At 36.7% G+C, this 25,650-nt stretch overlaps 1 protein-coding gene across 3 annotated transcripts in view; it reads right to left on the bottom strand.

The window, feature by feature from the left end:
* Positions 1-25,650, bottom strand: part of LUZP2 (leucine zipper protein 2) — a 476,756-nt gene that overhangs the window by 48,495 nt on the left and 402,611 nt on the right. For 2 of the 3 annotated variants that reach the window (XM_043875294.1, XM_043875276.1), the window contains exon 8: positions 9,265-9,339. The exons of the other annotated variant lie outside the window; for it this stretch is intronic. In XM_043875294.1, the coding sequence (XP_043731229.1) occupies positions 9,265-9,339 (75 nt within the window). The remainder of the gene's footprint in view (positions 1-9,264; positions 9,340-25,650) is intronic. 3 annotated transcript variants of the gene reach the window in all.

The raw sequence follows: 25,650 nt of genomic DNA, 5'->3' as shown, positions 1-25,650 counted from the left end.
TCTATTACTGCAGAATAAGTGTGGGTGCTGTTCTCTGGAGTGAGATGTTCCAGCTTCCACTGAACAATTTGAGTATGTTTTCTGTTTCTCATAATATAGTTAGATAATGCAAATAGAGCTAATGTGACAATATCAGGCAGGTCTTGGCCAGGACTCAAAGTTAACATGGCTTTGAAATGTAGATTTTTCAATGCTCAGATAATGCAGGAATTATTTGATAGTTATTTGATTCACTGCATTCATATCATGGCTTCTCTCAACAAAGTATATATATAAAAGTTAAATCTACGAAAGGCACAAAATATATATGTATATGTTGACATAACAGACAAATTCCTGAGCAACTGCTAAACTCAGATGTCAAAAGTAAACAATGAATGGCATCAAGCTAATACTTCATTTTAAGTAAACATTCTTTAGGCAAGACAAAATTCCCAGTGGAGCAATTGATACATTTGAACATGGGTGAAATCGTCTCATCTGCTCATCCAGGCCTCCTGACATTTTCAGGGTCAACTTGGATAGCAGAATCAACAATACACAGGTATAACCTCCAACTCCTCACCTTTCATAGTCATTGTAGTAAGCTATCTTTCCTCTTATGTTTCAACCTATTCTTAATCTCATAGCTTTTTACTTCCTTTCTTTTTTTGGATCACAAGCTTGTGAATTGGCCTCCTATATTAGATTCTGGATTCACTCCTTCATTACACTGTAGATTTTACCTGTCAGAGACCACAGATTTCTGTGAACAATGCTTCCCTAATTTGTTCATCTTTCTACCAAAAAAAAAGCTCACATCTTTCCAGTTAATCCCTCTAACTAAATAAAGCCTGTAATTGACGCTACTCAGGTTTGGCTTGGCCCATCCATGAGCAAGGCCAAGACAATGATTTTACACCACAATGTCATTACATTTTGATTTATACTGCTAGCTTTTGTCTGTTTTAAAATTGCAGGTAAGGCCACTGTTCACTTTAAAGTTCACTGGAACAAGATGTCACCTAATGAAATATGATGTGACTTATACAAAGTATAGTTTGCCCTAGATCTTACAACATATCCCCTGTGAGATTCTGCCTTATTTTTGCCCTTGATCTTCATCCCACACCAAACCACATTTCCCATTTCCTCTGCCACCTGATAATAAAATGCAAAGTCTTTAAGGATATCCTGCTTGTCACAGTGTCTTTTGTTTATAGTCCATCAAACGTTTCAAGTTCGTTCTCATCTAGGAACCTTTACACTTGCTGTTTTCTTTGCCTGCAGAACTCTCTTTCCAAGTAGCTACATAGGAAACTTCTACTTAAAATGTATGGTTCAGCTCACATATTATCTTCTATGAAACATAAACACTGATTACTCTATCAAAGGACACTTCTATCTCAAAGTCTTTATCACAAAGGTTCTTAAATTATCTTTTGCAGCCCTTGTCATAAGTGCAAATTATCTTCTTGTTAATGTTTATTGTTTTATCTATTTCTATTTCAATGTTGGGAAAAGGTGTTTGCTGTGGCCAGTGTGTTCTCTTGACAGAACTGTTAGTCTTAGCCTTGCTTGATTTTGTACCCCAAGGCCAAACTTAGCCTGTTACTCCAGGTATCTCTTGACTTCATTTATTTGCATTCCAATCCCCTATGATGGAAAGGACATTTTTGGGGGGTGTTAGCTCTAGAAGGTCTTGTAGGTTTTCATAGAACTGGTAACTTCAGCTCTTCAGTATCAGTGGCTGGAGTATATAGACGGGTTACTGTGGTGTTGAATGGTTTACCTTGGAGATGAACTGATTTGGTCGTTTTTGAGATTGCACCCAGGTACTGAATTTTAGACTCTTCTGTTTACTATGAGGGCTACTCCACTTTTTCTAAGGAACTCTTTCCCACAGTAATAGATAAAATGGTCATCTGAATTAAATTTGCTCATTCCTGTCCATTTTAGTTCACTGATTCCTAAAATGTTGATATTCAAGCTTGCCATTTCCTGCTTCATCTCATGCAATTTATCTTGATTCATGGACCTAGCATACCATGTTCCTATATATTGTTCTTTACGGCATCAGACTTTACTTTCACCACCAGACACATCCACAACTGAACATCATTTCTGCTTTGGCCCTGCCTCTTCATTCTTTTATCAGTGATTGCCCTCTGTTTTTCCCCCAATATGAAGAGTATGTCATGCAAAATGCTGGGCTAGATGACTCACAAGCTGGAATCAAGATTGCCAGGAGAAATATCAACAACCTCAGATATGAAGATTATACCACTCTCATGGCAAAAAACAAAGAGGAACTAAAGAGACTCTTGATGAGGGTGAATGAGGAGAGTGAAAAAGCTGGTTTAAAACTCAGCATTCAAAAAACTAAGATCATGGCATCCAGTCCTATCACTTCCTGGCAAACAGATTGGGAAAAAGTGGTAACAGTGACAGATTTTATTTTCTTGGGCTCAAAAATCACTGTGGATGGTAACTGCAGCTACAAAATTAAAAGACACTTGCTCCTTGGAAGAAAAGCTGTGACCAACCTAGACAGCATATTAAAAAGCAGAGATATCACTTTGCCGACAAAGGTCCATATAGTCAAAACTATGGTTTTTTGAGTAATCATGTACAGATCTGAGAGTTGGACTGTAAACAAGGCTGAGTGCAGAAGAATTGATACTTTTGAACTCTGGTGCTGGAGAAGACTTTTGAGAGTCCCTTGCTTTCCATGGACAGCAAGGAAATCAAACCAGCCCATCATAAAGGAAATCAACCCTGAAAATTCACTGGAAGGGCTGATGCTGGAGCTGAAGCTCCAATCCTTTGGCTACCAGATGCAAGAGCTGACTCACTGGAAAACACCCTGATGCTGGGAAAGATTGAGGGCAGAAGGAGAATGAGGCAACAGAGGATGAGATGGTTGGATGGCATTACTGACTGAGTGGTCATGAGTTTGAGCAAACTCTGGAAGATAATGAAGGACAGGGAAGCCTGGCGTGCTACTGTTCATGAAGTTGCAAAGAGTTGGACAAGACTTCGAGACTGAACAACAACAACTTCTCCAGTAGCATATTGGACACCTTTGACCTGGGGGCTCATCTTCCAGTGTCATGTCGTTTTGCCTTTTCATACTGTTCATGGAGGTCCATAACATTGTAAAGGAGGCTGTAATACAAGAAGGCAAAGTGGTTGTCTGAGGAGGCTATACAAATAGCTGAGGAAAGAAGGAGAATGAAAGGCAAGGGAGAAAGGGAAAGATATATTCAACTGAATGCAGAGTTCCAGAGAATAGCAAGGAGAGATAAGAAGGACTTCTTAAGTGAACAATGCAAGGAAATGGAAAACAATATAATGGGAAAGACTAGAGGTCCCTTCAAGAAAATTGGATATATCAAGGGAACATTTCATGCAAGGATGGACATGAAGAAGGACAGAAACAGCAAGGACCTAACAGAAGCAGAAGAGATTAAGAAGAGGTGGCAAGAATACAAAGAAGAACTAAACAAAAATGGTATTCATGATCCAGATACCCATGATGGTGTGATCACTCACCTAGAGCCATACATCCTGAAATGCGAAGTCAAATGGCCCTTAGGAAGCACTACTACAAACAAAGTTAGTTGAGGTGATGGAATACCAGCTGAGCTACTTAAAAGCCTAAAAGATGTTGCTGTTAAAGTGCTGTACTCAATACATCAGCAAATTTGGAAAACTCCAGTGGCCACAGGAGTTTTCATTCTAATCCCAAAGAAGGGCAATGCCAAAGAATGTTTAAAATACAACTGCTCTCATTTCACATTCTAGCAAGGTAATGCTCAAAACCTGTCAAGCTAGGCTTCAGAAGTATGTGAACTAAAAATTTCCATATGTACAAGCTGGGTTTCAAAGAGGCAGAGGAACCAGAGATCAAATTGCCAACACTGGTTGGATCATGGAGAAAGCAAGGGAATTCTACAAAAACATCTACTTCTGCTTCATTGATTACACTAAAGCCTTTGATTTTGTGGACCACAGCAAACTGTGGAAAATTCTTAAAGAGATGGGAATACCAGACCATCTTACCTGCCTCCTGAGAAACCTGTATGCAGGTCAAGAAGCAACAGTTAGAACTGGACATGGAACAATGGACTGGTTCAGAACTGAGACAGGAGTAGGACAAGACTGTATATTGTCACCCTGCTTATTTAACATATATGCAGAGTACATCATGTGAATGCTGGACTGGATGACTCACAATCTGGAATCAAGACTGCCGAGAGAAACAGCAACAACCTCAGATATGCAGGTAACACCCCTCTAATGGCAGAAAGTGAAAAGAAACTAAAGAGCCGCTTGATGAGGGTGTAAGAGGAGAGTGAAAAGCTGGCTTACAACTCAACATTCAAAAAACTAAGATCATGGCATCCCGGTCCCATCACTTAATGACAAATAGAAAGGGAAACAGTGGGAGCAATGACATTTTATTTTCTTGGGTTTAAAAATCACTGTGGATGGTGATAGCAGCTATGAAATTTAAAGACCCTTGCTCTTGGAAGGAAAGCTATGGTAAACCTACAGATGATAGTAAAAAGCAGAGACATCACTTTGCTGACAAAGGTCTGTATAGTCAAAGCTCTGGTTTTTCCAGTAGTCACGTACAGACGTGACAGTTAGACCATAAAGAAGGCTGAATGCCAAAGAATTGATGCTTTTGAACTGTGATGCAGGAGAAGACTCTTGAGAGTCTCTTAGACTGCAAGGAGAACAAACCAGTCAATCCTAAAGGAAATCAGTCCTGTATATTCACTGGAAGGACTGATGCTGAAGCTCCAATACTTCGGTCATCTGATTCAGAGGGCCAACTCATTAGAAAAGACTTGATGCTGGGAAAGATCGAAGTCCAAAGGAGAAGAGGGAGTCAGAGGATGAGATGGATGGACACCAACACCGACTCAATGAACATGAATTCGAGGAAACTACGGGAGATAGGGAAGGAAAGGGAAGCCTGGCATGCTACAGTCTATGGGGTCACAAAGAGTTGGACATGACTTAGTGACTACACAACAACATGCAATGTGAGTTCTTTGAGGGCTGATATATTTTAATTTTTATTATATATTGGAGCATAGTTGATTAACAATGATGTGTTAGTTTTGGGTGTACAGCAAAGTGATTCAGTTATACATATACATGTATCTATTCTTTATCAAATTTTTTCCACTTATGTTATTACAGAATATTAATCAGTGTTCCTTGTGCTATACAACTGGGCCAATATATATATATATTTTTTTTGCAGTATCACTGGTTTATAAATAAACAAATATTTGTTAAAATATAAATAAAGGAAATCTGTAAGTTTTATAGAGAAAATAACGAACTACTTTTCATTTCACCCTGTATGTAATATATATGTATGTTATATGTATGTATGTATATATATGTAATATATATGTATGTTATATGTAATATAAATGTATTATTTTGGACATTAAAATACCAGTGCTTATGCTATAGCATATGTAAAACTTGTAAGAAATTATTATTTATATATATGTTTGTAGGATGGTGCAAGATTTAGAAGCTATTTTTTTTCACATCTGTATATGAGTAGTTTTCTCAAGAAAAATGCATTTTTGTGGGGATGCCTAGATACATATGGCAAAGACAACAGTATCCTCATTTCGTATCTCCTTTAAAAAATTCACAAGGTAATATTCATGTCTGTCTTCATTTATTTACATGATGTGAAATCCTGAGAGAGATGCTTGTGCACCAGTGGAAGCTGTCTTTGGAAAAATCATGAAGGACTGGGAATCCAAAGGCTTTCCCCTTCCCCTACCTTTATTTCACCAAGAAATTACCTCTGAATCCTCAAAGGTCATTTGACAAACAGTTTTATTTCTCTGTTCTACATACTTTGGCCCTTGCATGTAGGATGAATAGCAAGTATGTTAATTTATGAAGTTAGATCCTCATCTACCTGTTTAATCAGCAACAATTTATTATGCTCTTGCCATGTGCCAGATACACTGTTGCAAGAAGAGTTCTTGCTCTTTTACTATTTTGTCCTGGGAGTCTGTGCAGATCACCTGCCTGTGTCATCTATAATATGATACGATAATGCATACTTTCCTGGGTCAAATTTTGTGAGGATCAGATGCAAAAGAAACTTCTAATATAAGAATTTGAGAGAGAGATTTTTCACACCATAAAGATATTTTTACAGTTCAGTAGCTGAGGCTATCATTCATCCCAACCCAGGAATCAATGTGTCTCCTGCATTGCAGGTGAATTCTTTACATTTTGAGCCATTGGGGAAGTTCCGTAAGATATTGCCATAAAATAACTGATTGTTTAGAAAATGAAGATTGATTCTTAGATCCTGAGATTATTATTGCTTTTATTGGGATGGTAATCTGAGACTTCTTTCATGAGAAGTATGAAATGAGAAACAAGTTAGAGTGTGAAGATATTGTTTTCATAATATTTATTAGGTATTTAAGGCTATTTGAGGCCCAGATATAATATTCTTTGGAACTAAACACATGAAGACAATTTTAAAAAGTCTTGTCTTATATAAAAGTGATGGAGAGAGGTGAAGAGCAATTTCATTAAACTGTATTTTTGTATCCATTTTTGAAGTGAGCGAGCATTTCTACCTGTATTTATGACTACAGTTTATGAGTCTCATATGTATCTTACATGAGATTTGTTGAAATCAACCTCTGGTAATATGCAGTGCTTTTATAGTTCACTGCAGCAAATGGAGTGACAAGATCCTGAAGGCTAAAGAGAAAAATTATCACAGAGAAGCAGTCTCTCTAGGTTCTCATTCAGTAATAATAGTAATTACTATGCTTATTGAGTATTTTTCATGTGCCAAGAAATCTCAGGACTTTACTTTTATGGATGTATATAATTTTCCCATCATCATTATAAAGTCAATTTTATTATCATTCTACTTTATGGTGAAGTATAAAGAGTTTGAGGGATTTGAACACGGTCATTTGGTGAAAGGGTTATGATCTGAACACAGACTGACTCTGGAGAACTTGATTAAATATTACAGCATATAGCCTCTCATCCCAAATCTAGTTTGGCTTAGTGAGAGCTAACAAATAGTGGTGGTGGTAGAAATGGGGAGGAGGAAGACACAGAGTGGATAAGACAAAGGAGGGAAAATTATTTTATCTTCAAGTTCTGTGACTCAGGACAAATTATAAATTGTGCATGATTATCATGTGACACCACTAGTTTTTATAACACATGTACTTAAAATATACATATTCACTCTTCATGTTTCTCTGACTTTATGGTTCCACATATAATTATTTCCTAATTTTCGGTGCCCCCAAAACTTGTGAGGGATGCAGTGTTTTCTGTTTCTCCTAGCACCTGGTACACGGTGGTCACACAAAAAACATTTCAAACCCATTTAGTCACTCACTGACTAAATGGGTTATTTGAAGTCACATCATGGGAAAGGTTTAATGTTATGAAGAACATTCCAACAGTCACAGTTGTTAAATCTAAGAAGGGGGCCAGCCTGCCTCAGAATCTTGGAAATTCAATGTTTTTAGAACGTAAAACATACTGCAGAGATTTTGCCAGGGATACCAAAGAAAGGAAATATAAAAAGATGATCTAGGTGGACTTCCTAATTATACATATCTCTGATTTTCTGATTCTACCAATCCCATAAAGAATCATTTCCCATTTTAAAAATAATATTATGCAGCATGAGTTGGATATGGTCATAAATTAGCATAATTGGTATAAACTTCTTCTTTCCTAAAGTGGAAAAAAAAAAACAAAAACCTCCTAAAGCTGGAATCTTGGTAAGGTGAATTATATTTGAACTAGTCTACAAAAATGTAGGCAGGCTTCCCTAAAATTATTAACTATTACATTAAGTACTTCGATAAATATAAAATGAGACCTGTCTCTTATTTTCTTTATATTGATCAGATTGCATTCTCTCTTTATATGTCTAGAAATAATTTTATTGTGTATAAATGAACCAACAATTCCCCATATGATATATAGAGAGGGTCTATTTTTCCACTGTTAGAATGATTGCTAAGTCTAATCTAATCAAGAATAGATTTCAGGCAGAGGATGCATTGAAAACTTGTTAAAATGCAAATTATTCCAAAATTGGCCCTGTTGCTTCAGCATAGACTTTATATGCATCTGATTGAGAGCAGTGTAGGTGCTTGTATTTCCAAGTCTGAAACACTATGATTTAGTTTTCAGTCAGAGTTCCCTGTATTAATATTTGCTAGATATATGTTCTAGAAATGAGATAAAACTACATTGGATGTTCAATAAATGGATGCTGAGTGAACAGAGAAATAATTTCAAAAATTTTACTCTTTTCTTCAAATGAACTAGATAAAAAAAAAGGAATATTTACTTCTTATAGTTTTACATAGTTGACTGAAAAATGAAAGGAGGCCTTAAGAAATTTTGCCAAATACCATAAGTATAAACCAACAGGACCATAATTCTAAATTTTATGACTAATTCCTCCCTCTATATTTTTATTTCCCTTTCTATATACCAATGCCCTATTCTCCATGTATGTCTCACATGAAGAGCATTGATACTGGCAAAGGTAGGTATCAGATAGGAACTATGGTTTTTTTTCTGAGCATATATAATTGTAACACAATGAGACATTGACAAAAATAAAATGAAGTAGATGAAATAAGATAAAAGAAGGCGAAGAAAACCTTTTGGAATTAATGCTGATGAAAGTACAACTTTGTGAACTTTAAAAATGTGACCTTTATGGTATATGAGTTTTATTTCAATACAGCTGTTATAAAGACAGAATGCTAGCCACTCTTGCATTATTTTTACATAAACAGAGGTGCCAAGAGAACTACATTCTTTGATGTCTCTTCCTCCAGAAATTTAAGATTTCCAAAATAAAAACCATCAGTGACTACTTACATTTGCTTTACAACTCAGCCATGCAAATTTAAGACATGGCATCTTTGTTGATGCTTTAAAGTATGTCTATCTGTTATGTTATAGAACAAATGTACCAGTAAGGTGAAAAATAAAACCATGCAATCATCATAGAGCCTCAACCTTAAGTATATTTACTGGAGCAGCAAAAAGAAGAAAAGAATTGGGTTTCAAAAGAAAGCATCAAATGCTCATGAATTCTGTAACCATCTTGCAAGCACAGCATCTGGAACTGCACTGATAAAAGAAGGGAAACAATGAGTATACCCCAGCTTCATCTGCTATAACCAAAGTTGTGATGGCTCATGGGTGTAATCAACTTACCCGGTCAAGAGCTGCTTTCTCCAGTTCATTTTTTGCTACAGCTAATTTTTGTTCCAGATCAGTAAGCTGTTGGGCCTGTAAAATGAGAGGTAACTCTTTTTTAGTAAATTCTATAATCTTCCCTCTCCACTTTAAATATCTGTCATTCACGGCCAAAGAATTTAAAAAAAGAAAAAGAAAACTATTGAAATTCATTTAGAATTCAGGTTAAATATATCCTATTATGTGGTCATTTGTTTAAGCTACAGAAAATGTTATTCCAGATGAATATGCACTAAATGCTTCACTGGATCAAAACATCTAGTTGCAAAGTTCCAGCTCAAGTCTTTGAAAATATTTGTGATACAGAACCATCAGTTGTGTTTCTAGTAATTACGGACTAAATATTGCCCATCCCTAAATCTCACGTTGAAGCTCTACATCCCTTTCCACACACCTTCTTAGTGTATTTGGGGATAAAGCCTTTAGGGAGGTAACTGAGGTTAAATGAGATCATAAAGGTGAGGCCCTAATCCCATAGAATTGGTGTCCATACATGAAAAGGAAGAGATACCAGAGATCTCTGTCCGTCATCACAAAGAGGCAAGAATCAGTGTAAAGTTACCATCTGCAAGCCAAAAACAGCTCTCACTAGAAACTGAATCTGCTATTACCTTAATCACAGAACCATGAGAAAACAGATTCTGTTACATCACCCATTCTGTGGTAGTTTGTTACGGTGCCCTGAGAAGACCAATACAATAGTATTCACTCTAAAAAAAAAATTTTTTTTTTAGTATTACATGAATACAATTCTTTCCTACTATATCTCTGTATCTTTGCAAATATCACAACTGTATTGTTAAAAAAGACTCAGATTTGGAAGACCTGCTCTCAAGTCCTGCCTCCACCAACCGCTGATTACTGTATATACTAGTTATATACTTGACGAGTAGATGCTCTGAGGGCTCACAAAGGGCCTGCTGCTGCTGCTAAGTCACTTCAGTCGTGTCCGACTCTGTGCGACCCCATAGACGGCAGCCCGCCAGGCTCTCCCATCCCTGGGATTCTCCAGGCAAGAACACTGGAGTGGGTTGCCATTTCCTTCTCCAATGCGTGAAAGTGAAAAGTGAAAGTGAAGTCGCTCAGTCGTGTCTGACTCTTAGCTACCCCATGGACCGCAGCCTACCAGGCTCCTCCGTCCATGGGATTTTCCAGGCAAGAGTACTGGAGAGGGGTGCCACTGCCTTCTCTGCAAAGGGCCTGCAGAAGGGCCCAAATCCCTCATTCTCAGAGCCTCTCTCTACCTCTCACTTTTGCCCTTCTCCTACATTTTAGCCAATGAAAATCCTTTAAAACTGGAAGGAACAAGGCTTCCTCTCATGTTCTTGTGAGGCAAGGGGGTTGAGTTCACTTGGCAGAAATCAGAAGAGGGGGCTTATCACTTCTGCCGTGACCAGGACATCCCCACTCTGGATCTCCATCCTGGGCACTACGGAGCAAGGCTATGTATAGCCAACCAGCAAAGTGCCTATTTGTCTGTTGCTCTTCGTTTCTCTCCCTCACAGTCTGGTAAGCAGCACCCTGCACCTCTGTCCTTAATTAACCTTTTTTTTTTTTTTTTTTTCTTTCCCTAGAGCAAGCCCTAGGCAGGAGGAGAGGGTGAGGATATTTTTCTTGATTATGAAAACCTATATGCATTCTTTAGGTGCATGCATAGTTTTCATCCCCTAAATTGATTGGTGCTATTTTCCACACTTGACTCTCTTGGAAAATTATTTTCCTGTAGGTAACTGTAGTCCTTCAATAGTAACCTAATCATGTACATGAGCACTTCTAAACATATACTACTGTTTAAAAATAAATCATTCTGAGTAAGAGAGTGAGTGAGAGAGAGGTGATGAAGAGAGTTGTTTCCAATTTGAGGCATCTACAAGTGAGTGGACACTCAGACGCTCTGAATACTGGACTCCCCTTTGACCTTGTCCTCCTCTTTCTGATCACCTGACCCCACATCAGGAGGGCTTTGGGACTATAAGACTCAGTCTTGCAATCCTGGCCTGGGCTTGGGCCACCCTGCTGGCCCTGAATCACGGCTGCCCTGGTCCCAGCCACATTCCTCAACCGCAGAGCACTCCAGACTTGCCCTCTGACCGTGCCTGCTACCATGGGCACTGCCAGAGCTAGCTTCTGTCCCTGGGACTGAGTCTCAAAGGAAGGAAGAAGAGTTGCCCTTCTATCCCAGTTTCTAGGCCTAGGACAGGAGTTAGGGAAGATACAGAGGGGCAGTGACTGGGCCTTAGTGGGACAGTGGTCATCCCACACCCCCACTGTGGCTGCAGGCTCTAGGAGAGGTCCCTGGAACTTGTGTGTGATGAGGGCAAGAGTGTCAGCACCAGCCTCAGTGCCAGTTAACCATCTTGGTCACCAGCCACCCAGAAATCCTCTATGTTTTGAATTCCTTTTTACTCCCACAAAGCACCTCATGATGTTTTTATTCTCAGGGACCCCTTTGGTGGGCAGCTATCCTCCTCGTGATGCTGCCATTCTTTATCTGCAGTCTAGAGGGGGTCTGCATAGATAGAAGTCCTCCTGCCTCCATCCCTCCCCCTCCACGTGTGGGTTTCAGCCCAAATCCTGTCATTCAAACTAGGGCACTCTCACTGAAGGATGAATTCAGGGTGGACAGTGATACGGTGATTCAAGGACCCTGTTTCAGAACAGGTGGGATGGATTCCAACAGAAAAACCACATATGCCTTCAAAAGCTTATTGCTATGATTTCTCAGGATTTCAAGTATTTACTTCTACTAAGAACTCACTGAACTTGGTAAAATCTACCCAAGAGATCTTGGGAGACAAAAGGTTAGAAAAATATTAAGAAAAGTATTCATAGGATTGCAGGTACTGAGTCATATTATCATACTTTGGTCTTAGTTTTGAAAAGATCAGCTACTGGATTAGATAGGTATTATTTACAAAATTATAGAAAATAAAAACGGTTCTGTGAGTTTTAAATCATCAGAAGACCTATGAAAGGCATCAGAGTTTATCAGACAGTGAATTTTATCTGTTGTAAGTCATTTATTTTCTCAATTTAACTCCCATAAAAAAAACGGGTAAGGTTACTTAGGGGGAGGTAGTCATGAATCTAGAGTAGCTTTCACTTACATCCAGTCCATTGAATAAGTATCTATGAAGTGATAAATCTTTTTTCAGACTAAGAGGGAAACATCATCTATATACAGAGGTTGAAAATACATATGAGGTAGCAAGCATGTAAAATGAAATCATGAGACTCTAACTGCTAAGCTGAGAGTGTGTGTAAACTGCAGCAGAGAACAGCAGAGGGGTTTTTCATAGTGGCCTGAGAAGTCACAGTGTTCTTCCTCATAAGACTAACACCAAACGAAACTGTAACAGTTAATTTCTATATATTTTCTCATTTGAGATTTTTCACACAAGAGGCTAGAGTCCATATAATGATTCTAAATTTACTTAAAAATTATGATGCTCCACAACTCAAGTTTATATAGACCACAAAATACTGGAACCTGATTTGGCTCTGCCATCCAGGCTCTTCAGTCTGGAGCTGTTCCTAGCTGTTTTTCTCAAGGATCTACCTTAAAGTGGGTAAGATTATAAAGGATGAAATCAGTGCTGTATTTACAGCAAAAATCATATTTTTTTTCTTCTAAGAAACAGGCATGCATAGTCATACATGCATGAAGTCATATTGAATGAAGGAAACAGAAAGGACATGATGTTAGGCAGTTGCATTTTATCTGAGATTTCAATGAACCATTTTACAAAATTTTGGCAAATGCACACATCTGCAAGGTTATAATTCATTATTCATACATCATGTGTGTAATTCAATATTTCTGGAAACTCACTAGGACAAGGATTATCTTAATCCTTCCTCACTTCCTTCCCTCTAGGTAAGAAAATCCAGTTACCTTCTTTTTAATTTTTTGGTGAATTTCCCTGAGGTTTTTGGAATATGAAAGTATTTACAACTCAAAACGACCTGAAACAACTTTAACACTAAATGTATTAGAAGCTTAAACATAAATAAAAAACATAAGGTCTATGGAAAACAGATGTGTCTTTAGAATGGGATGTGAAGGTAGATCATGGGTGGTGAGAGCAAAAGGAGGCATTGGTAATGGGGCCTATGGAGCTCTATCCATTTGTCCGGACTGTGCTGCAAATTTGCTCCAAGACTTCTGGCAGCCAGGTATTAAAAACAAATTGATAAAAAGAAAACTACAGGCCAGTATCACTGATGAACACAGATGCAGAAATCCTCAACAAAATTCTAGCAAACAGAATCCAACAACATATTAAAAAGATCAAACATCATGACCAAGAGGGCTTTATCCCAGGGAAGCAAGGATTCTTCAATATTCACAAATCTAACAATGTGATACACCACATTAACAAACTGAAAGATAAGAGCCATATGATTATCTCAATAGATGCAGAGAAAGCCTTTGACAAAATTCAACATCCATTTATGATAAAAACTCTCCAGAAAGCAGGCACAGAGGGAACATAACTCAATAAAAGCCATATATGATAAACCCACAGCAAACATTATCCTCAATGGTGAAAAACTGAAAGCATTTCACCTAAAGTCAAGACAAGGGTGCCCTCTCTCACCACTACTATTCAACATAGTTTTGGAAGTTTTGGCCACAGCAATCAGGAAAGAAAAGAAACAAAAGAAATCCAGATTGGAATAGAAGTAAAACTCACTGTTTGCAGATGACATGATCCTCTACATAGAAAACCCTAAAGACACCACCAGAAAATTACTAGAGCTAATCAATGAATATAGTAAAGTTGCAGGATATAAAATTAACACACAGAAATCCCTTGCATTCCTATACACTAACAATGAGAAAACAGAAAGAGAAATTAAGGAAACAACTCCATTCACCGTTGCAATGAAAAGAATAAAATACTTAGGAATACATTTACCTAAAGAAACAAAAGACATATATAGAAAACTATGAAACACTGATGAAAGAAATCAAAGATGACACAAATAGATGGAGAAATATATCATTTTCATGGATCAGAAGAATCAATATAGTGAAAATGAGTATACTGCCCAAAGCAATCTATAGATTCAAATGCAATCCCTATCAAGCTACCAATAGTATTTTTCAGAGAACTAGAAAAAATAACTTGACAATTTGTATGGAAATACAAAAAACCTCAAATAGCCAAAGTAATCTTGAGAAAGAAGAACGGAACTGGAGGAATCAACCTGCCTGACTTCAGACTATACTACAAAGCTACAGTCATCAAGACAGTGTGGTACTGGCACAAAGACAGAAATATAGATCAATAGAACAAAATAGGAAGCCCAGAGATAAATCCATGCACCTATGGACACCTTATCTTTGACAAAGGAGGCAAGGATATACAATGAAGAGAAGATAATTTCTTTAACAAGTGGTGCTGGGAAAACTGGTCAACCACCTGTAAAACAATGAAACTAGAACACTTTCTAACACCATACACAAAATAAACTCAAAATGGATTAAAGATCTAAATGTAAGGTCAGAAACTATAAAACTTCTAGAGGAAAACATAGGCAAAACACTCTCTGACATAAATCACAGCAGGATCCTATATGACCCACCTTTCAGAGTAATGGAAATAAAAGCCAAAATAAACAAATGGGACCTAATTAAACTTAAAAGGTTTTGCACAATGAAGGAAACTATAAGCAAGATGAAAAGACAGCCTTCAGAATGGAAGAAAATAATAGCAAATGAAGCAACTGACAAAGAATTAATCTCAAAAATATACAAGCAGCTCATGCAGCTCAATACCAGAAAAATAAATGACCCAATTAAAAAATGGGCCAAAGAACTAAACAGACATTTCTTCAAAGAAGACATACAGATGGCTAACAAACACATGAAAAGATGCTCAACATCACTCATTATCAGAGAAATGCAAATCAAAACCACAATGAGGTACCATCTCAAGCTGGTCAAAATGACTACTATCAAAAAGTCTATAAACAATAAATGTGGGAGAGGGTATGGAGAAAAGGGAACCCTTTTATACTGTTGGTGGGAATGCAAACTAGTACAGCCACTATGGAGAATAGTGTGGAGATTCCTTATAAAACTGGAAATAGAACTGCCATACGACCCAGCAGTCCCACTACTGGGCATACATACTGAGGAAACCAGAATTGAAAGAGACACAGGTACCCCAATATTCATTGCAGCACTGTTTATAATAGCTAGGACCTAGATGTCCATCAGCAGACAAGTGGATAAGAAAGCTGTGGTACATATACACAATGGAATATTACTCAGCTATTAAAAATAACACATTTGAATTAGTTCTAATGGGGTGGATGAAACTGGAGCCTATTATACAGAGTGAAGTAAGTCAGAAAGAAAAACACCAATACAGTAATATTAATGCATATATATGGAATTTAGAAAGATGGTAACAATGACCCTATATACAAGACAGCAAAGGAGACACAGATATAAAGAACAGACTTTTGGACTCTGTGGGAGGAGGTGAGGGTGGAATGATTTGAGAAAATAGTATTGAAACATGTATATTACCATATGTGAAATAGATCACCAGTCCAAGTTCAATGCCTGAGACAGGGCACTTGAGACAGGGCACTCAAAACTGGTGCACTAGGACAACCCTGAGGGATGGGATGGGGAGGGAGATGGGAGGAGGGTTCAGAATGGGGACACATGTACACCTGTGGCTGATTCATGTCAATGTATGGCAAAAACCACTACAATATTGTAAAGTAATTAGCCTCCAATTAAAATAAATAAATAAAATTTTAAAAACCCCAACAAATTGTTGCCTCCAAAATTGCCCATATCAGAGAGAGTAAACATACCAGAGACATAGATGGGGCAGGCTTTTCCAAGCAACAGGTTCTAATACAAAGTTATAACAAACAGATATTATAATTCAACTCAGAATATAATTCCCCCCCCGCCCCAGGAGCCAAAAATCTAGTCCAAAACTCACAATTCATCTTAAACCAAGTATAACACCTAAGCTACATTGATGTATATGTGTGTGTGCTTTCCCACCAAGACACAGAAAGTAGCAGGAGCAAGTCAAAATATTGATTTTCCCAGAGAGACAAATACCATATGATATCACTTATATGTGGACTCTTAAATATGACACAAAGGAACTTACCTATGAAACAGAAATAGACTCACAGACATACAGAATAGATGTGTAGTTGCTGAGGGTACTGGGGAAGGGATGGATTGGGAGTGTGGGATTAACAGATGCAAACCACTGTATATAGGATGGATAAACAACAAGGTCCTACTGGATAGCACAAGGAACTATATTCAATATACAGTGATAAACCAGAAAGAAAAGAATATGAAAAAGAATGTGTATATATAGGTAGGTGTGTATATATATAAATGTGTATATATATGTGTGTGTATAAATGAAAATGTATATATATGAAAATGTGTATACACATATATCCCTGGAGAAGGAAATGGCAACCCACTCCAGTATTCTTGCCTGGAAAATCCCATGGACAGAGGAGCCTGACAGGCTACAGTTCATGGGGTTGCAGAGTCAGACATGACTGACTTCACTTCAAATCATGTATAAATGTATGTATCACTTCAATTCATGTATAAATGTATGTATACACACACACACACACATATATATATACATCCATATATACATATATATATCTCACTTCAGTCATTCAGTCGTGTCCGACTCTTTGTGACCCCATGGACTGCAGCATGCCGGGCCTCCCTGTCCATCACCAACTCCCAGAACTTGCTCAGATTCATGTCCATTGAGTCAGTGATGCCATACAACCATCTCATACTCTTTCATCCCCTTCTCCTCCTGCCTTCAATCCTTCCCAGCATCAAGGTCTTTTCCAATGAGTCAGTTCTTTGCATCAAGGTGGCCAAAGTTCTGGAGTTTTAGCTTCAGCATCATTCCTTCCAATGAATATTCATGACTGATCTCATTTAGAATTGACTGGTTTGATCCCCTTGCAGTCCAAGGGACTCTCAAGAGTCTTCTCCAATGCAATTCAAAAGCCATCAGTTCTTCGGTGTTCAGCTTTCTTTATAGTCCAACTCTCATATCCATAAGTGACTATGGGAAAAACCATAGCTCTGACTAGATGGACCTTGTCATCAAAGTAATGTCTCTGGTTTTTTAGATTAGTCATAACTTTTTTTCCAAGGAGCAAGCTTCTTTTAATTTCATGGCTACAGTAACCATCTGCAGTGATTTTGGAGCCCCCAAAAATAAAGTCTCTCACTGTTTCTATTGTTTCCCCATCTATTTGCCATGAAGTGATGGGACTGGATGCCATGATCTTAGTTTTTTGAAAGCCAGTTTTTTTACTCTCCTCTTTCACTTTCATCAAGAGGCTCTTCAGTTCCTCTTCACTTTTTGCCATAAGGGTGGTGTCATCTGCATATCTGAGGTTATTGATATTTCTCCTGGAAATCTTAGTTCCAGTTTGTGCTTCTTCCAGCCCAGCGTTTCTCATGATGTACTCTGCATAGAAGTTAAATAAGCAGGGTGACAATATGCAGCCTTGATGTACTCCTTTCCCAATTTGGAACCAGTCTGTTGTTCCATGTCCGGTTCTAACTGTTGCCTCTTGACTTGCATACAGATTTCTCAGGAGGCAGGTAAAGGTGGTCTGGTATTCCCATCTCTTGTTGAAGAATTTTCCACAAGGTGTATATATATAAATATATATATAATGTATATATAACTGTATATATATAAATATATATGTATATATAAATGCATATATATGTATATATAATTGAATCAATTTGCTAGAAATTAAGACAACATTGTAAGCTAACCATACTTGAATAAAATACATTTTTAAAAAGAAAAAAAAATACTGACTTTCCTCTGAGGATATCCCACAATAATTTGGCTCTTTTTCATACACTCTGTAAGATGTATTGAAATACAAAATGTGATAAATAGCTTAGATGCAAAGATACAAAAAATTTAACCTTTTTTATTGACATTGAATCTTAACAATTAGCCATGCCTTAGACATAATGAGTCAGCAACATTTAAAAATACCAAATCCTTGACTATATTGTGTTAAATTAGGAAGGTATGAGGGACAGTACAGACTTCTGAATATCAGTTTAAGTCTCAGCTCTTCAATCTTCTGATAACACACAGGAAAAAGAAGCACCACAGAGGTATCAGCATAATGATGTCTAGTTAGACTCTTTTCTGGCATGGCCTTCTTGCTTGGAAAGGCTAAACTGGACATGGTCCCGGCAAGGACCAGATCAGAGAAGTGTGTATACAGACTCTGAATGGAGAATTCAGAACAGAGCCATTTCCTAGTGTTTTGACCATCACAGAGATAAACTTACAAGGCTACTGTGACTCATTTGTTGAGGACATGGATTGGGAGAGAACTAGAGTGATGGGGGTCATTGAGGGGGCTGGAAATAATAGCCAACATTACAATAAGTTATCAGGTGACATCAGCAAAACAAGGTCAGAAATCTTTACAAGCTTCTAACAATATGTTTGCTACTTTGTCATTAATAAGATGATATTAGCTCTACCTTTTGGAAGCAGTAAGAACCCTCAACCTAGCTTGTTGCAGCAAATTTACAGAAATAGGGATGGTGAGTAGAAGAGACATTCCACCGGAGTGTGGGAAGAAAAACATTAGAAATCCTACACTTTAATCTACATTTTAATAATGTAAAAGAGGTGACATTATAAAATACTCTGTAGTCTTCCTTTTTATTCTTAAATATTCCATGGTTGTTCTAATATAAATATATTAGAACTTACTTTTATTCATTTTTTAAGTTTCACTCCTGCTTTCCTTTCATGTTGTTTATGCTTATAATGCACATAATATGGAAATAAAATGACATGATAATAAATGGTAACAACAGCTTAAACCTGTGAGATAGATGTATATATTCCTCATAACAAATATTTGGTACATAGTATTGCTTCGATTTCTTTCTAGATGAGGAAACTGAGACATAGATTTATTATTCAATAAGTATTTTGTTCAAGGTCACAAAGCTGGAAAGTGACAGATCTGGAATTCAAGCCTATGCAATTTACATCCAAAGTCAGTCCTCCTAACCACTAAAAATGTGAATGTGTATAATTTATAACCCACATGTATACATATATTGACTGATGTGTGCTTAAAATTTATTAATATGCTTTATGGTTAGAAATGTTTGGAGACCATTTAGAAGATTGGAGACATTTTGTGGTTTATATTATTTATCCAATGTGGACAATAAATTCGTAAAAGAGATGTTTTCAAATGCTCAGTAGGGTGTACTTGGTATTTTGGTGAATGGATAATAATAGGATTGCTTTTTTATGTATGATTCAATGCATCTATGAGTATATATATGAAGTGTATGCTCCCTGCTCAGCAGCACTAACATAGAAGCTGTGGATAATACTAAAGAGATATAACACAGAACAAAACATCATCAACCATCATCTCAACCTTTCACTTTTCAACTGAGTTAAGGAGGTAGGAAGTCAACAAGCTCTACTTGCTTCTACTCACTGTCATAAAAGTATAAAGTTGCAGCACCTAGATTATCTTTGGACATCACTCTTTGATGCTACTCCTGCTCATTTCAACATTAATACTTGGGAGTAATTCTGAGAGACTTGGAATTGAATGACTAATATATGTAAAAGGACCAAATTTAGATATCAAATTACACAGGTATAGCTTAGCATAACATCTGGTTAAAGCACTATTAAAAGTAAATGTTAATATGTAAAAAATTAAAAGGTTTAGTAAAGCTTTTACTGGGAAATAAGAGCAAACATATTTTTTCTCAAAATTAAATTTTATAAGTATCTTAGTGCCATTACATGTTTGTATGCATACATCAGCCATACATTTTAGGAGACATTATCTCAACACTAAGTTCCAGAGATGAGGAGGCAATTTCTTAAAACAAATATGCTATCTCAACTCCCTAGCCAAATGACTGTAGTGGGTTTCAGTGAAAGTGAAAGTTGCTCAGTCATGTCCGACTCTTTGTGACTCCATGGACTATACAGTTCGTGGAATTCTCTAGGCCAGAATACTGGAATGGGTAGCCTTTCCCTTCTCCAGGGGATCTTCCCGACTAAGAGATCACACCCAGGTCTCCCTCACTGCATGCTGATTCTTTACCAGCTGAGCCACAAAGGATGCCCAAGAATACTGGAATGGTCTTCTGCATCGCAGATTCTTTACCAACTGAACTATCAGGGAAGCTGTAGTGGGTTTGGACATCTAATTAACATCAGGCCAGAGACAAGAAGATATTTACTGGTGTATTCTGTAATGAAATCTGCCTCTCTGCCTCTGAATAACTAAAAAGTATATTCTCTTTCTCTGGATAGTGTAATACGAGGGTATTTAAGTCTAAGCTCTAATAGACATTATTTATAAAATAAAAGAGAACAACATAAGGTTAAAACCATCCTATAAAAGAAAGCAAAGCATATACAATAGTAATATATATATATATATATATATTTCTGTATGTGTACAAAAATACAAAACAGGATACACACACACACACACACAAACTCTGTTGACTTATAAAACTTCACAATCAAACCACATCTGAAGGTAAATGAACCTTGTACTTTCAGTTATTGTGAGTAAATAACACTCATTTTTATTAACTAAATGTTTATGTCTTTATATTTTTGTTATTTAAAAACAAAATGATTCAAAATGTCTGCTTCTTGACCAGTAGCTGGTTTCTGGTTTTGAACTAGTCCTCCTTCCATACACAATGACAAGCTAATTATGCCAGCCTGCGAAACTTGAAATATGGGAAACTCACGAGGTAACACTCCTGACTATGGACTTCTACCTGAGGACAATTTCCTGACTGAAGGGCAAAGGACTGAGTCCACACAGATCTCTGGAGCTGCACTGAACTGTGGAGGCAGATATCAGAGTTTGGGGCAAATTCAATGCCTGGAGTATCTGGGGCAGGGCATCAGAGAAAAGCGAGGACCACAGGACAGAGCCTCCAAAAGTCAGGTTGTTGAGGAATGCTCCTGCAAGTCCTTGGCTCAGAGTGGGGCTGCACTTACACAGAGCAATATATCACACAAGGCTAACCACCAAGTAACTGTTATGCGGCCGACAGCAGAACAGAGACAGAGCAGACTGGGCACTGCAGGAGGATGTGAGCGTTCTACGGACATTCATAAACCTGATTAACACCACAGGCATCAAAGGGACAGCCTTTAGATCCACAGCCTTGCACTAGGGCAGTGGCTGGCAAACTACAGTCCAAATTCCAAATCTGGCCTGCTACCTGTGTCAGTAACTAAAGTTTTATTGGAACACAGCCACCTTCATTTACTCATGTATTGTCTAGTTGCTTTTGTGCTACCATGGTGGAGCTGAGTAGTTGTGATAGAGACCATATAAGTTTGCCATGACTAAAATATTTACTGTGTGAGAATTTATAGGAAAAGTCTGCTGAGTCCTTTTGTATTATAAAGTCCACGTTAGGCTTGTCTTAAAGTCTAAATCAAAACCTAGATACAATTCTGGGAGGTGAGACTGGGGGAAATGTTTTGGAGATTTAGCTCGGTCAAATGAGAGGACTTAAGTTTTTATCATGGACTTTTCGTATATCTGCAATAACAAAATATAAAGCCAACTCTACATCAAGTTAAATATCAGTGTTTAACTGTATTATTGGACAAAACTTAATTATGTTCAGAAGAAGATAAAATACAGAATCTCTGTAAAACATAAATGACAATGTACAGCACAAAATAAGATCTTACCAGTATCCAAAGAAATGAAATGTATGAGCCAAAGTTAAAAGAGAAGATGATGGTAGCCAATATCTAAATGGCTCATATGTTTGATATAATAGGAAAATACTGTAAGGCCAGTCATTGGAAATACTATAAAAAATTAAAGGTAATGTTTTGGTTAATGAAGGGATAGCAGAAAAACTCTACTATAAAAAAGAATCAAATGGAAATTCTAGAAAAAAAATTCACTGGATAGATTTATCAAATGAAAATGACATGAGAAAGAGCTACTAAATATGAAGTGATATCAACAGAAATTATCCATTCTGAAAAGCTGTGAGAAAAAAAAGTCTGAAAAGACATGAATGGTCCCAGACACCTTTAGAACAACATTAAAAACAATAACATGTGTTTTGGAATAATGGAAGAAGAGTGTAAAAAAAGAAAAAAAATCATTTAAAACTTTGAAAAAAATGAAAAATGTGAAAAATCTTTGTTGTAAACTATATAACATTACTGACAGAAATGGCAGAAGTTCTAAATTAGTCTATGTTCTAGTCTAAATTAGTCTAAATTCTAAATTAGTCTAAATCATGTCTATGAATTTGAAACATTAAATCTTGTTGAATGGAAATATTCAATATTCTTATGATATTTGTGCTCCCGTATTAATTTATAGATAAAATGCAAATCAGGTTAGCATTCCTATAAGGTTTTTTTTTTTTTAAATTTACTAAACTAGCCCTAAAAATTATACCGAAATAATCTTTTAAAAAAACACTGGAGTGGCAGGACTTCTGCTGTGTGATTTCCAGACTAACTCTAAAGCTACAATAATAAAGACCGTGTGGTATTAGCATAAGAATAGACACATACTGAAGTAAATGAGAAGAGAATCCAGAAATTTACTCAAGCATATAAAGTCAACTGAAAACATACACAGACATTTTGTTTTTGAAAAAGATAAAAATGCAATTCAACGTGTAAAAAATAATTTCAACAAATGGTGACAAAGGAATTGAAGATTATGTAAATGTGTGTGTAAAATTATGTTTGACATTTTCTTTACACCATTCACAAGAGCTAATTTGAAATGAATTATAGACATGGATGTAAAAGATAAAAGTATAGAAATTCTGGAAGATAATTTTTATGACCTTGAGAAAGGCAAAAATTTCTCTGATAAGACTAAAAAGTCCAAACATAAAAACAGCTGATGAATTAGACTGTCAATTTAAACATTTTCCTTTTCAATATACACTAACTTATTACTAAGAGAATAAAAATTCAAGTCATAACTGATAAGAAGTATTTGCAAGATACATATCAGATAAAGAACTTGAATGCAAGGTATATAAATGAAATAAACTCAACAATAAGAGTATGAACAACCGGTTTTTTAAAAGGGCTGAAAGAACTGAATAAGCTGATGCACAAATGACAGATAAGCTTATGGGAACATGATCAACACCATTAATTATCAAGTAAAGCAATTAATACCACAATGAAATCTCATTTCCTTCACTAGAAAACTTAACCATAATATTTTGGTTAATCTCTAAAACTCTGAAAAATTACTCCAAGAGAAATTATCATGCAGTCAGAGTTGCTGCACGACCTTGGCCACTTACTGTTTGATCTCAAATTCCCTGGGCAAAATAAGAATTTTAGAGTAGATTATTTTTAATATCTTTTCAAGATAATGGAATTTATGATTTCTTGGGTGCTTTCCAGTGAATGTATTAGAGTAGGCAAAATAGCATCTAATTATATTTCCTAACTTTTAAATATGTTGTTGTCAGTCATTCAGTCGTGTCTGACTCTTTGTGACCCCCTCAGGGCTACAACATGTCAGGCTTCCCTATCCATCATCAACTCCCAGAGCTTGCTCAGACTCACGTCCATTGAGTCTGTGATGCCATCCAACCATCTCATCTTCTGTCATCCCCTTCTCCTCTTGTCCTCAATCTTTCCCAGCATCAGGGTCTTTTCCAATGAACATTCAGGATTGATTTCCTTTAGGATTGACTGGTTTGTTCTCCTTGCAGTCCAAGGGACTCTCAAGAGTCTCCTCCAACATAATATAAGCCATATTTTTAATATTCTGTATACATCTTGTCTAGTCAAAGCTATGGTTTTTCCAGTATGTACGGATGTGAGAGTTGGATCATAAAGAACGCTGAGCACCAAAGAATTGATGCTTTTGAACTGTGGTGTTGGAGAAGAGTCTTGAAAGTCCCTTGGACAGCAAGGAGATCCAACCAGTCCATCCTAAAGGAAATCAGCCCTGAATATTAATAGGAAGGACTGATGCTGAAGCTCCAATACTTTGGCCAGCTGATGTGAAGAACTGACTCATTAGAAAAGACCTTTATGCTGGGAAAGATTGAAGGCAGGAGGAGAAGGTGATGAAGGAGGATGAGATGGTTGGATGGCATCACCAACTCGATGGACATGAGTTTGAGCAAGCTCCAGGAGTTTGTGACAGACAGGAAGGCCTGGCGTGCAGAAGTCCAGGGGGTTGCAAAGAGTCGGACACAACTGAGAGACTGAATTGAACTGATACATATTTTGCATTGCTCCTTTCTTAAATTCTGTTCCCAATATCTTTGCAAATTGGTAGGTGTAATTCAACATTTTTTATGTAAAATTATGGTACTATTATATTAATGGTTTCAGTAAGTAGAAAGATACCTGCTAAATATCAGTAATCTATGCTTTTTTTTTCTCAAATTGCTTTCAAATTCTATAATCTCAAGATTTCACTTGGAAATTATTTCAAAAACATTTTGGAATTCATTCAGCCTTTCTGTGATTCACTGAACCATGAACATATTGCTTTTGATAGTCATCAAATTTTATCTTTTATTTCTAGGCAAAGATATTCCAAAGAAACTTTGATGTGAATCAACAAAGTTCACATGTATTATATCTTGCCTCCTCATAAATTTGAGTGCAGGTCTGAGGATAATGCTGATGAAATGAAGCATTTGTATGCCAGATGAATCTCACAGATAACTCACTATGTCATTCATATTACTAAAAAAATAACTTCTTAAATATAAAATGGAACTAGTATTATGCATATAGATTTGATATCAAAGAAAAAAAAAAAACTGGAGGCAGAGAGGAGGAGTAATTTTTCCACCTATTCAGTATTTACCATTATAGATTGGACAGTTGCCACAGGCAAATCATCTTTAATGCTCAAATATCTTTTTACATATTTTTGTTCTTTAATCTTGGGCATCATGATAGGAGCTTCAAGCTACTTTCCTGAAACTCCATTTAGCTTTTTAGACCTTAACTAACAGGTCCTAACTCTGAACTACCTACCTAGAAACTCTAAAACATGGGGAAAAGTACCTGGAAATTTTTTTCACCATGACTGAATAAAAATTGACAAATTAGACAATTTAAACATCTTGCTTTTCAATACAATTAAGAGAATAAAAATTCAAGTCATAACTGATAAGTATTTGCAAAATATATATCAGATAAAGCACTAGAATGCAAGGTATATAAATGAGATATATAATAAGAGTATGAACAACTAGTTGATTATTTA

This window comes from Cervus elaphus, chromosome 2 (assembly GCF_910594005.1).
Source record: "Cervus elaphus chromosome 2, mCerEla1.1, whole genome shotgun sequence".
NCBI classification, from domain to species: domain Eukaryota; kingdom Metazoa; phylum Chordata; class Mammalia; order Artiodactyla; family Cervidae; genus Cervus; species Cervus elaphus.
This window is presented reverse-complemented; position numbering and strand designations above follow the sequence as displayed.